We start from the raw sequence: 14,173 nt of genomic DNA, 5'->3' as shown, positions 1-14,173 counted from the left end.
TAAAATTAATAACTAATAGATCATCAATGAATCTGAGAAAGAGAGAATCAATTGGAAGATTAACATGTGATTTTACAAATCTATATTCTTGTAGGAAAAGAAAAATATTGCAGATGTTAGTACTGAAATTATTTCCCATGGGAATACCATTAATTTGTTGAAAAAGGTGGTCATTGAAAAGAATATAATTGTTGTTAAGGTTAATATGTACTAGAAAGTTCCAGTTATCTTCATTAATAATATCACTGAGATTAAATATGCTATGAATTTGAAGAAGGTCATCATGAATTTTATTAGTTGGAAGGGAAGTATAGAGGTTTTCGAAATCAAAACAGTGAATTGAATCTACATTTTTTAAAGTTTTTAGTGTATTTAAAACCTGAATGCTATTTTTAATATTCCAATTTAAATAGTTATTATTTTTAGTAAGTTTATTAATTTTGTTATAAACTTTTTTAAGAATGTTCTCAAAGTAAATACCGATTTTTTTCATGTTACTATTAACGCCACTTGCAATAAACCTGAATTTGGTTGGAGTCTTATGGAATTTTGGATTGGCAAAAAGAAAAGGAAAATTATTAATATTATTTGGTTTAATTTTAAGTCTTTTATAGATAGCATTAATTTTATTAATAATAATATCACTGTTGGTGTTAAGTTTTTTGTAGGTAATATTGCTATTAAGTTCATTGGAAAGAAGTTGTTTGTAAAAAAAATTTCAAATAATTGCAAAATTATTACTAGCTTTATCAACAATGGTTATACAAAATTTATTTTGAATATTTTTAATATCTTGTCTTAAAACAGAGTTAAAAATTAAATCCTTTTGAAAAACTAATTTGTCCCTTTTAATATTGATTTTAAAATCTTTAATGATATTCTCTCTCCATTCAAAGAAACCTTCAATTGGGAAATTATGTTTGTAAGATAATTTTAAAATAAAATCATCGAGATTTTTAATAAAAATGGAAATAACTTTGTTTTTTGAAGTTGGAAAAGATGGTCTAAATTTTGAACCTAAAGACATAAATTTTTTAATATTATAGTTGTCAATAATATCTAAATCCCCTGTAATAACGTGTTTATGGAAGTTATCAAAAAAAGGAGTATCTTTAAAATCATCACAATTACATACATAGTTGAAATTATCTGTAGCTATATTCCTATAATTACAGATTAAATTTTTTAGACTCTTATTGTATCTGAAAGTATATATATATATATAAGTATATATATATATATATATATATATATATATATATATATATATATATATATATATATATATATATATATATATATATATAAAGTATATATATATATATATATATATATATATATATATATATATATATATATATATATATATATATATATATATATATATATATATATATATATATATATATATATATATACACTACCGGTCAAAAGTTTAGACTCACTTGCATTTATTTCAAAATTTTCAAAAATAGTGAAATGTTTCTGACTTAAACATACAATTTATCAAACATAATCATAAACAAGCTTCTCAAAACTCTGTTTTCTGTTTTCTTTTAAAACTGTCCATTATTTTTTCATTTTGTATCTATTCTGTAGTCGATAACGAAATGAACGAAAACGCATGTAAGTACCTATTCTAAAACAAGTGTAATTTATTTAAAAAAAAATTATTAATTCTTAGTTTATAAACAATTTACTTTTCATCTTCTTTTATGGGGTTAAGTATAAGTTATGTTCATGTAAGTGACAAATTAATAAATGATGTGAATTTAACTAATTTGTTTTATAGAGTTAAGGAATCATTAGAAACTAAAATTGTTTGCGAAAAAATTGTAAAAAGTAAACAAACTTCAATTGAAATTTTTTTTAAACATGTATAAAAACTTAAAATGTTAATGAACAGTTTTTTTCTACATAAATTTTGATTTCCTCATTTTATTTTTTGGTCACCCCCAATTAAGGGCCACCCCTCATAAGGGCCAATTTTCAATGGAACGACAGGTGGCCCTTACCGAGAGGTTTCACTGTATTTCGAAAAATCCAAGATTGGACGAAATTCATAAGTTATGCATAAAATTACAGTTCTTACCATATAAGCGTACCTACATTTCTCAAAATAAAGTTAATTTAATGTAATTTTCAGTTTAAAAGAAGTCATTTTTAATTGTTATTTGTCTATTTTTAAAAATTCACGAGTGAGTCTAAACTTTTGACCAGTAGTGTGTATATATATATATATATTGAAAGGTTTTTGCATGCCTTTTTTCAATTTTTAAGGCATCTTGGCATATTAGCATTTTTATCATACTTCTACTAAGTAAAAGAGGATTTGCAGTGAAGTTACCTGCTATCTGGGAAAGGTCAATCTATTCAATAGTTATGAAATTTCAGGTAATACAAATAAGGTAGTTAATAAGATTTAAAATACCAGGTAGTTAAAAAGATTTTTCTCTCCAACACGTTATATACATTATGATAATAACGTTAATTATTATCATAATTAACGTTATATACGTTATTGATTATGATAATAGTTTATATCAGTAAACTATTTCCTGGGATTATTATTATTTTTCCTTTTTCTTCGCACAAAAGTATATTAATATACTCGAAATATAAAGAAATTTAAGTTCAAAACAGGTTGAAATATGCGGAGAAATCAACATAAATTTTGCATTAGCTTGATTATTATAAATTATTTCAAGTTCATTCTATCTTTATATTATGTAAAAAAATATAGAAAATGAAAGTATTCATAATAATAGCTGTTTAAAGTTATTAATTAGAAATAAATTTAGCAATTTATCATTGATTTCTTCACTTTTTAAAATACATAGTACTTTAATATTTTCAGTGACTATTTATTCATAACATTTATAAAACACTCCTAACATAAAAATGAATATGTTTGGGAAAAAATCGTATTTAGCATGGATGCACAAACATATAAAATAAAATTAATCACAATAATAACAATTTAAAGTAATTAATTAGAAATAAATTTAGCAATTTATCCTTGATTACTTCACTTTTTTTACTCCAGAGTAGTTTAATTATTTAACAGTGACTATAACTTTATACATTTACGAAACATTCCACTTAATAAAAGGATATAAACAAAACTTTCAGGATATAAACAAAACTAATTTTCAATATGTTTTGCGTTACGAATAAATACATACAAAAGAATGAAAAAAAGAATAAATTATCAGAACGATATACTTACAATTTATTAAGATTCCGAAGACCAAAAAAGAGTTTCGGTTTCAGATAAGTCAGAAGATTATATGATATGTCTCTGAAAATCAGGAAAAATTTGAGAAAAAAATATTTATAAGATACACCATTATAAATTAAATTTGATTAAAAAATTCCCCTTAAATTATCTCTGATCACCTTTATTTATTACGTTAATATTATAAATATGTTATATTATTATAATTATGTGATATCATTATATATACGTTACATTTTTATAAATATGTTTTAATGTTATAAAATTATTACATTGTTAAATATGTTATATTGTTATAAACATGTAGGTACAAAATTTAAATGTTACTATGATGTATGTAGATTCTATTGTATACATAATGCTCTCAATAAATATAGTATTTCTTTAAAGTAGAATCGTTTTTTTTTTATAAGGTTGGCTGGTTTTAAGTAATCCATGAAAATGTAACTTATTTTATGTCATTTTTTTTAAAGTTTTTTTTTTTCAAAAACCATTTGAGAAAAATATTTAATTCCATTTTGAGAAAAATATTTAATTTTTAAAAATCCTATGTGCAACGAAAACTACTTTCATGTAATTTTAAAAAAGTCAAAACGGAATTGAATTTACAAGATTTTGTTTAACTTACATGCACAGAAAATAATGGATAATTTAAAAAACAGCATATTATATAAGCGCTAATTTTTTAAATTTTTTTATTTGTAACATATTGAAATAAAGCTTAAAATACATACAGTAAAATAATAAAATGTATTTAAAGTTAAGTTTATCACAATCATTGCGAAATTCGTTAAAAATCCCTCCTTTTTCCTGGCTTCTATTGTGTTGTTCGCCTCTAAAGAAAATACACGAATAGAATAAGAAGCTCCTATAAATATATTTATTTTCCATGTTAAAATCGTTTAAACTTTTGTTATTTAATTCATTAAATCAGACAGGAATTTGCTAAAAAATTCACATCGAACTCTGTTTACTTCGTTTTCATAATATCAGTATCTCAGATTTCATGATAAACGGAACGATAAACTTAGTCACTTCCTCAAAAATTCCCCCTCATCCAAGCTTCGTGTATTTATTTTATCTCATTAATAAATTTCTTTATTTGACTTAATACATTCTTTTTAAGCATTTATCAGTTAATCAATCAATCTGGCTGTTTTACATTATTACAATCTTTATATTCTTTTTTTTAGACTAAAATTTAGTTTTTTGAGTATTTTTATTTCTAAAATTCCATAAGTAATATTATTTGTATTTATTACATGAGGTTCTAGAGTTTGAGATGTATCTATTGAAGCTAGCTCAAAATATTATATTTCCATGTTTACTTCCAACAAAAAATTTATAAAGTTAAAATTTAGTTACAAATTTATTAAATAAAAATTGAAGAACATTTTTGACAAAAACTCTTGAAACATTTTTGAAATTATTTTTTGCTGAATAATTTTGTAAGTAATTGTATCTAAGGTACCCTGTACAGGTGTTAGACAAAATAATGAAGATACTTCTACTAATTCATTTTTTCATATTTCTCAAGAAATACTTGGAGAATTATTTTAAAACTTTTGTAATCTTTAAGCCATGCAATTTCTCATACTTATCAATACAGTTTAAAGATTTCAGAGGTTTGATGGAAAGGCACTAAATTACGAACGAAAAATAATGTTTTTAAACACCCTATGTTAAAAAATTAAGTGATAAGCTCATAAATCATGCCAATTACGTTGATTATCATGGAAAATAATTGCACAAAATCTTGTAATTTTTTTTTACTTACATTTTCTTACTATACCTACAGAAATATTCCATAAAATTGAGCAAAATTTTTAGAGTAATTTTTATTTAATAATGGAGATAATATTTTAAAATTTAAAAAAAAGGTTAAAATTTGCTCAAGATATGAGTATTTAAAGTAATATTTTCATACAGCGCATCGCGAAAAACATTTAAAAAAGCTTCTTTTCATAATTTTGTTTTGAATCGTGTTTATCATGTTTGGTAACTTATATGAAGATTCCGATTTCAATATTTTAAAAATTTAAAAAGGTTTTAGTAATTTTCTAAACATTTTTGTTGATTTGAAAAAATTGGTTTGAATAATAAGGGGTTTTCCCCAAATTTAATTTTGTACAATTCAACAAGATTTATAAAAATGACATCGGAATTATATAGGACCACATCCTAATAAATTATGTTTTATTTCATAATACCATCACATTTTGTTGTCCTGACCATCATTTTAGGGCTATTCAAGCACACCATGAAATATGATTCAATAGAGGATACGACACCAACCAACCATCATTTGTTAAATTTTGTTTTATGATACAAAATAAAATTTGTGTAAAATCCCTCATCATTCAGAATAACTTATAATAAAAAAAAAGTACAAAAACTACTTATGCCAATTGCGTTGATTATCATGGAAAATAATTGCACAAAATCTCGTAAACCTAGCTTAAATATTTAAGGAAATATGGATATTTTTATAAAAAATAATTTTTTTTACTTACATTTTCTTACTATACCTACAGAAATATTCCATAAAATTAAACAAAATTTTTAGAGTAAGTTTTATTTAATATTGGAAATAATATTTTAAAATTTAAAAAAAAGTCAAAATTTGCTCAAGATATAAGTATTTAAAGTAGTATTTTCATACAGCGCATCGCGAAAAACATTTTAAAAAGTTTCTTTTCATAATTTTGTTTTGAATCGTGTTTATCATGTTTGGTAACTTATATGAAGATTCCGATTTCAATATTTTAAAAATTTAAAAAGGTTTTAGTAATTTTCTAAACATTTTTGTTGATTTGGAAAAATTGGTTTGAATAATAAGGGATTTTCCCCAAATTTAATTTTGTACAATTCAGCAAGATTTATTAAAAATGACATCGGCATTATATAGGACCACATCCTAATAAATTATGTTTTATTTCCTAATACCATCACATTTTGTTGTCCTGACCATCGTTTTAGGGTGTTATCATTTGTTAAATTTTGTTTTATGATACAAAATAAAATTTGTGTAAAATCCCTCATCATTCAGAATAACTTATAATAAAAAAAGTACAAAAACTACTTATTTTCTAGAAACTTTTTAGATTTTCAAGATATTCAAATCAGACATTTTTCATAAGTTCCCAAATACAATTCTTAAGAAAATTATGAAAGAAATATTTTTAAGTGTTTTCCGCGCATTCGCGGTATGAAAATATTGCTTTTCTTTCGCAATTTTTAACGAATTTCTTTTCAAATTTTAAAATTAGATTTTTATTATTAATTAAAAATTACTCAAAAAATTTTGCCTAATTTTATTGAATATTTCTGCACTTATTGTAAGAAAACATAAATAAAGAAAAATGGTTTTTTTATAACAATTTCCCTATCTTCATGAATATTCAAACTATCTTTACGAAATTTTATGTAGTTCCTTCTTACGATAATCAACGTAATTGGCACGAGTTGAAAGCTTATCACTGCATTTTTTTTAGCACAGGGTGTTCAAAAATATTCTTTTTTGTTTTTCGTTCGCAATTTATTGCCGGTCCCTCAAACCTCTGAAATATTTAAATTTTATTTAAATGTATGAGAAATCGCTTGATCTAAACACTTCAAAAGTTTCAAAACAATTCTCTTAGTACGTCTTAACAAATATGAAGAAAAAAATCAGATAGTATAGAAGTGTTTCTATTATTTAGTCCAGCCCTATATGTGCATAGCTCATGCACACAAATAATTAGATTCCCAGTATCAGTGTCTTCTAAAGTTTCAGATACATAAATATTGCTCCATATCTATTAAATAATTAATTTGAATACAGTTATTGCGTGCTTAAACCTTAATTCATGCGGTAGTAAACTATACTGTAGTTTAATTCATGTCAAACATCCGGCAAAAAAGAGTTTTACCTTTTTAATCGTATTGACTTTTATCAAGATTTTTTGCCAGAATTATACGGTCAGATATTATTTTAAGTAGAAAGGTATTACCAATTTTTATTAATAATACTTATTAAACGCTTTACAGCATCCACACCCTTAAGCAGAGTGATGCTTTTTTTTGTTTTTAATTTTAACAATATATTTATGTTTGTCTAGAAGGATGTATTACAAGTATTTTAGCACGGGAAATGCCCCTCAAATATTGTTGCTAGCTAGTATTATTTAGATATACTAGACGTTGAAAACAAAATTAAGTTTTTTTTATTTGTTTTTCAGTTTGATTGCAACAAATTATCTATTTTTAATTCTTTTATACTCAGGTGTGTTTACTTCGAATGGAATTCGATAATCTATAAAACACACATTTGAAAAAAAATAAATTTTGCAATTAATTGCTTAAATTCGGTCTAGCTTCAATTTTAAAAGTGGAATAAAAACCTTCCCATAAATATGTTTTAGAAAATAAAACTAGGGAATTAAGAGATATTCCTGCCAGGTGTTTGCTGAACTTTGCTTCAGCTATAATGTTTTTTTGCTAATCATGATTTAGGGAACCGTGATAGCTCAGGGGATAGAGAGTTCGCCTTCCAAGTAGGTAAACCGGGTCCGAATCCCAGTGAAGACTGGTCGATACAAATTCCGCATCCAGCTTGTACCGACCACAGTGCTGACGTAAAATATCCTCATTGGTAGATGGATCATGATTTAAAGTCCTCTTGCCGTCAGGTTAATTGTGAGAGGATTTCGTGGTTTTCCTCTCTATGTAACGCAAATGCGGGTTAGTTTCATTGAAAAGTCATCTGCGAAGGCAAATTTCTCTCAATACTTGATCCAGGAGTTCCCTTGTCTTCTGAATTGGGTTCAAAATTACAAGGCTACAGAGTTGAACATTGATAGCCGTAAACTCAAAAATAATGTATAAATTAAATACTTAAATAAAAAAACTCACTAAAATTTCTAAATAACTGAACTAAATACTAACTTACATATTAAAATGAGAAACTTTCTAAATAATCAACCAAATATTTATTTTTTTACGATATATTTCATTAAATGATCCCTAAAACAGAAAAATAGAACTATTTTGAAATCTCTTTTTGCAATTTTAATTCTTAGGATAATGCAAAAAAAATAGACAATATCAACAAAAGTGGTTGTCAAAAAAAAATTTTTTTTCATGAATACATATAAATAATATAATACATACAATATTTATCAGAATACATGTAACATTTATGAATACTTACAGTTCTAAGAGATTGTTTAATCTATCAAATGAAGTTTCTTCCACGAACCTCAAAACATTGTTCTTTAAACTTCTGAAAATAGCATCCCATGTTGAATTAAATGTATGCATTTATATCATTAAATTTTACATAGAAAATACCATTAAATAGTACACACAAATCAATTAGCATAAACAGAATAATAGTTATTTGTATATTTGCAAGAATTGCTTAGTTTCGAAGAAATTTCCAACACGTAAAATAAACCGTATTAAAAGATGCATTTAGTTACAAACATATGTGTTATTAATACATTGCTGTAATATTTCAGTTTTAATACTTTAACAGACAAAAAAATTTCAACAAAATTCTAAAATTAGTATTTTAATGAAGTTCCAGACAAATGGTTTATGTTTTCAGTTTCTTCTATTTTGGGTAAAAGAGCTTTGCGGTTCAACGTGCAGTCAGAGTGGATATATTAAATAAGCACACCGGACAAAAAATTAGTCACCCTTAGAGAAATCCTGAAAAAGATCATTTAATAACGAGTAACACCGCCTCTGGATTTGATAACCGCCTGGATTCGGTTAGGAAGTGAGCCCATAAGGTTTTGCAAGTACGTCGAATCCAGTTTAAGTCCCTCGTTGAGGATTTGTTCGCTCAAATTCACCAAATTGTTAGAATGCTGATGTTGGCGTTTTACCCGTTGTTCCAACATGTCCCAGAAATTTTCAATGGGGCTCAAGTCAGGTGATTTTGCAGGCCAGCCGAGATGTAATTGAGCGTCTGAGTGTTCATAAAACCAGTCACATATACTTCCAGCCCCATGAACTTTGCTGTTGTCATCTTGAAAAATAGGGGTATCGACAACACACTCTGCATGAAGAGGGAGACTGAAAGGCAACTCCTAATTGTCCAGAACGTTTAAATAAACATGTTTGATCATGTTAGTGGCCACCTCAGTGAGGGAGCCCAATCCATAATAAGGAAAACAACCCCAAGTCAGACCCACCTCCAGCTTGAACCTGAGCTTGCGCACAGTCAGGATGAAATGCTTCATCTGGTCTGCGTTGCACTCGCAGACGTGAGTCTTTTGAATAAATGCAAAAAAGTGATTCGTCAGACCATATTACATTCCGCCAGTCAGCAACTATTCACGTTCGGTGACTTCTAGCCCACTAAAGTCGCGCAACTTTATGTGCCCGTGTGAGCAATGACCTCTTACGAGATGTTCGACTCCATATGTCCATTGCATGCAGCTCCCTTCGCAATGTTTTCTCATTACCAGGCTGGGATGGATCTTCATTTAGTAATTGAAGCAATTCCTGTCCAGTTTGGAAGCGATTTTGATTGAAAAGTCATGAAACACGTCTCCGGTCACTTTCATGCAGGATCTTTTTCCGACCACAATTCTGACGGCATCTTTCGTGACCACGTATATGACACCACTGCTTGTAGACACGTTGAACAATCAGCTTTGAAACGCCAACAAATCCAGCAACTTCATTCACCATATGACCATTGGCACGGCCAAACACAATTGCCCCTTTTTGCCACTCTATCACATCTTTACTCTTACCCATATTTATACACAATTTCCGCTTCAAACAAGAAATATCTCACTGATAGCTACTTGTCTTTGATCAGGTTGAAGCAGTTTGCATGCAGTTGAGCACGTCACTTGACCACTGCGTCATCTGACGACGCCTAAGGATTCATCAGTGCTTGCGTGCTAGGGTGACTAATTTTTTGTCCGGTGAGCTTAGTTTCATATGTCCACTCTATATCACTTTTATATATCCTTTATAAATCCATATTAAATAGTTTTATAAAACATATGAAATATTTGCCACTCAAAATCCCAATATTGTCATTTCATAGTTAGCAATAATTTTTTTAAACGAATGTTGCCAGGTGCAAATAAAATGTTATAAATATATACAATCACTTAATTGGCCATTAAAATAGTTTAAACCGATGAAGGTTAATGATGGTCTGTAAAACTGTAATGTACAGTTCTCAAAATGAAAAACGGACCACCCTGAATAAATTTGGAACTAATAATCGGATCTTTACGTTCTTGGAATCAATCTTAATTGTCCGAGGGTGTGAATTGAAATATGCTAATTAATTAGTACAGATGATATTTCAAGTTACGAAAAAGTACACAAAAACTCACTTTCATTGAATAAAGATACATTCTTTTGTATGAATTCGGATTTCTGACTCCAAAATACAGGAGTAGCAGCAATCTGGTAAATATGATCACAATAGTTTGGTCAGAAGAGACGTCTAAAGTTTGGACAACTTAATGTCAATTTAACTCTTTGCGTATTTCTCCATATCTCGAGAACTTTTGAAGCGAATTAAAAGAATTTGCATAAAGTTAAAAAATTCGTTTACCCGAAGGTAATTCCTTTCCAAAAATTAGTAAGTAATATTTTTTATTATTTAGTAAGTACTATTTTTCATTATTTTATTTAATAATAACCGAAAATTTCTTTTGAATTTTAAGGTATGCAATTTTTTATATAATTATAAGGAAAGTAATTTCATATGGTAAAATACAAAACTTGAGCAAGTCGGTCGATTAATTCCTGAGAAATCGATTTCTAAAAAGTCGTATTGGAATTAGTCAACCGATTTTGCTCAAATTTTGTATTTTGCCCTGTTATATTACATTATTTGGAATAATGCAAAAATTATTAACTTATTCAAAAATGTTTCCATTGTTATTAAATGAAATAATAAAACTAATAAATTCTTACTCAAAGTTGTTTTTTTGCATGGAAATATCGTTGGAGAAACGAATTTTATAATTGTGTGCAAAAATGCTTGAATTTGTTTAAAAAGTTATGGCAAAATACCAAAAAAGTAAAATTAACATTACGGGGTTCAAACTTTAGACCACTCTCCTAATCAAACTATTGGAACCATATTTCGCAGATTGCATATTTTGGGGGTTTGAAATCGGAATCCATTGAAAAAAAGAATGTTTATTCAAAGAAAGGGCGTTTTCGTGTCTGATTTCGTAACTTAAAATATCGTTTGCGCTAATTAATGAGCATATTTGACGTCACCCCTTCAAACTATTAGGATAAAGACCAAAAAAGTAAGAATCTGAGCATTAGATCAAAAGATATTCAGGGTGGGCCATTTTCCATTTGCCACTCTGCGCATTCACAGAAATCATAACAACCATAAATTACTTTCAAATACCAACCGTACTCTTTGAGTTAATTTAGAAAAATAATTACAGGCTAACAGAATATGGTAAAATTTACTGTGTTTCTGGCTCTATGGAAACACCAAAAAGCACAGTAATTTTTTTTCCAAAGCGCTTTGGTAATGCTTTTGGTAAAACTAACAATAAAATACCGCTTTATAATAAGAGCTAGAATTTGGGTACTGTAGTAAAATTCAGTAATTTTAAAGCATGACATAAAAACCATTTATTCGGTTAAATTTTATTCTTCATATTATATATATTTAAGCACTTCATGCTTTTGTTTCATTACCTGAATCAAGCTTTTCCTACCAGAAATGTCTTTACCATGCCGTACGGTAATTTTACCAGATTTTTTTTGATCGTTAGAAAAATAATTGAAACTCAAATTTCTGAAGCTAATTAATAAACTTTATTCATTTGGTAATTTATTTCAGACATTGCGCATATCATTTCATTTAGAAAATATATAAAGAAAATTACAGCAAAAATAATAAATATACTGAAAAATAGACGAAAATCGCTTACAAAACTTCCAGTGAAACCAAGTTCTGAAACGTCGAACCTCCAATTCTCTCTAGATTATTTCTTTCTATTGAACTAAAAGAAAATAACAAAAAAATAATAAAACAGGGTAATTAAAAAGCGAAGGAAATTATTTGGCATTCAATTACAATTCAAAAAATTTAGTTTTTGACGAATCAACGAATAACCGACGAGTGTTTCATTTAAAATATCAAATTAAATTAAATATTTCTTTCCTATTAATACAAGAGAACTGGCATAATTTAAATTGCAACCGTTTTAATCTTATTGAAATCAAAAGGTGAAGACTTTGAAATTCAATGAAAAGAATAATATCTATGAATTAGATTCACAACAGAGTACTCTGCCAATGTTATGGAAAATTTTCTGAAATAATCAACTAATCAGGGAAAATAATTTTATCAATTCGTCGGTGAGACTTTTGATCTGGACACATCTGGAAATGTGTGTTTAAGAAAATGTACACATGTGGAAATGTATATGTAAGAAAATGTACACATGTGGAAATGTATATGCAAGAAAATGGACACAGCTTGAAATGCATATTTAAAAAAATTGACACAGTTAGTCCAAAATGCGTATTTTAAAAAAATGGACGCATCACAAAGAGTGTTAATTTTTAGAAAATATGCAACAGCATTTGCTTTCATTTTTCAAACTTCTCTTCTAATTTTTATTTTTTTAAATAATAAACTTTCGAATCCAAATTAATTAGTTACGTAATTTGTCCATTTTCCTAAATAATTTAGTATATTTTTCTTTTAAATTAGTCTTTAGTGAAATGGTATTAAAATCTGGCAGTTCCTTTTACAAGTTTGTCAAGTGTCCTATAAATTTATAATAGTGGCATTAAATAAACGTTGTTCAAATATATATATCATTAAACCATTTAATGGATTAGTGTTCTGCGAAGGAATGTTTGAAAAATTACAACTGTAATACACCCTGTCAACCCGATCCCAGCATTGCTTATGCTTAGTGTTTCAAAAGATTAAGAAAAGTTTAACTGTTAAATTTGTGTTGAAGATTGGAAGAACGCAATTTTTGCTGCGTCCATTTTCTTAAACACGCATTTTCAGCTGTGACTATTTTCTTAAAAGCGCATTTCGATCTGTATCCATTTTCTTAAACAGGCACTTCCAGCTGTGTCCTTTTTCTTAAACTCGCATTTCCAGCTCTGTATTTTTTTCTTAAACATGCATGTCTATTTTCTTGAGCACGCATTTTCGGCTGTGACCAGAATAAAAATTCATTAGAAAAAATTGATGAAAGCTAGAAAAATTTTATAAATTTTTTTTCTTTTCCCCATCTATACAATATTCCATCCCTCATTGTATTGTTGTTAAACAATGAGTTTTGAGTAGAAATTTCCCTTTGAACATTTTTGCAAGGAGTTTTCTCCTGGGAGAGCAAAGCTCTTAGGAAATTCCATATAAGTAGAAAACGTTGCACTTGCTTAAAATAAGAATTTTGCAGTTATTGAATTAAAACTATGAAACTTTTTTATGAAAAACTATACAAGTTTTATTTTTACTTGTGACTAATTTTTCTAGTGATTAATTTCCCTAATTAATTATCTAACGATTCGCTTATTTGATTATCGAAACCAGTTAGGATTACGATTTGTCCAGATAATTGGGGTTTTACTGTGATACATAAAAATGCTCAATTCTCTGGTTTTTCAGGAAAAATGATGAAACAAAACTATTAGTATATTAGAAAATAAAATCTTATTTTACCATAGTTTAAGAAATTTTTAAAAAAAAATAATTTGGTCAAACCATAGCAAACAATCAAAATCTCACATTAATGAGTCAGCAACATATTTTATAACCAACTATTGACCTCGATTTTATCTTTAATCAAAAAATATAAAAGTTCTGGATTACAATTTCGCAGGAAAACACATATAATATAAAAAAGGATACATTATTTTTTTCACAGCGAAAGTACTTTTAATATCGTGAAATTCATACTCAATGGTAAGTTGATA

General features: G+C 27.2%; 1 protein-coding gene across 1 annotated transcript in view; it reads right to left on the bottom strand.

Moving 5' to 3' along the window:
* LOC107437108 (uncharacterized) overlaps nt 1–14,173 on the bottom strand; it is a 67,266-nt gene that overhangs the window by 18,065 nt on the left and 35,028 nt on the right. Inside the window, exons 10-12 of the mRNA XM_087155350.1 lie at nt 12,163–12,234; nt 8,430–8,501; nt 3,230–3,301 (exon numbers count right to left, since the gene is read on the bottom strand). Coding sequence (XP_087011476.1) covers nt 3,230–3,301; nt 8,430–8,501; nt 12,163–12,234 — 216 coding nt within the window. The remainder of the gene's footprint in view (nt 1–3,229; nt 3,302–8,429; nt 8,502–12,162; nt 12,235–14,173) is intronic.

This window comes from Parasteatoda tepidariorum, chromosome 11, assembly GCF_982258835.1.
Source record: "Parasteatoda tepidariorum strain Cologne lab strain chromosome 11, Ptep-v5.0, whole genome shotgun sequence".
Lineage (NCBI taxonomy): Eukaryota > Metazoa > Arthropoda > Arachnida > Araneae > Theridiidae > Parasteatoda > Parasteatoda tepidariorum.
This window is presented reverse-complemented; position numbering and strand designations above follow the sequence as displayed.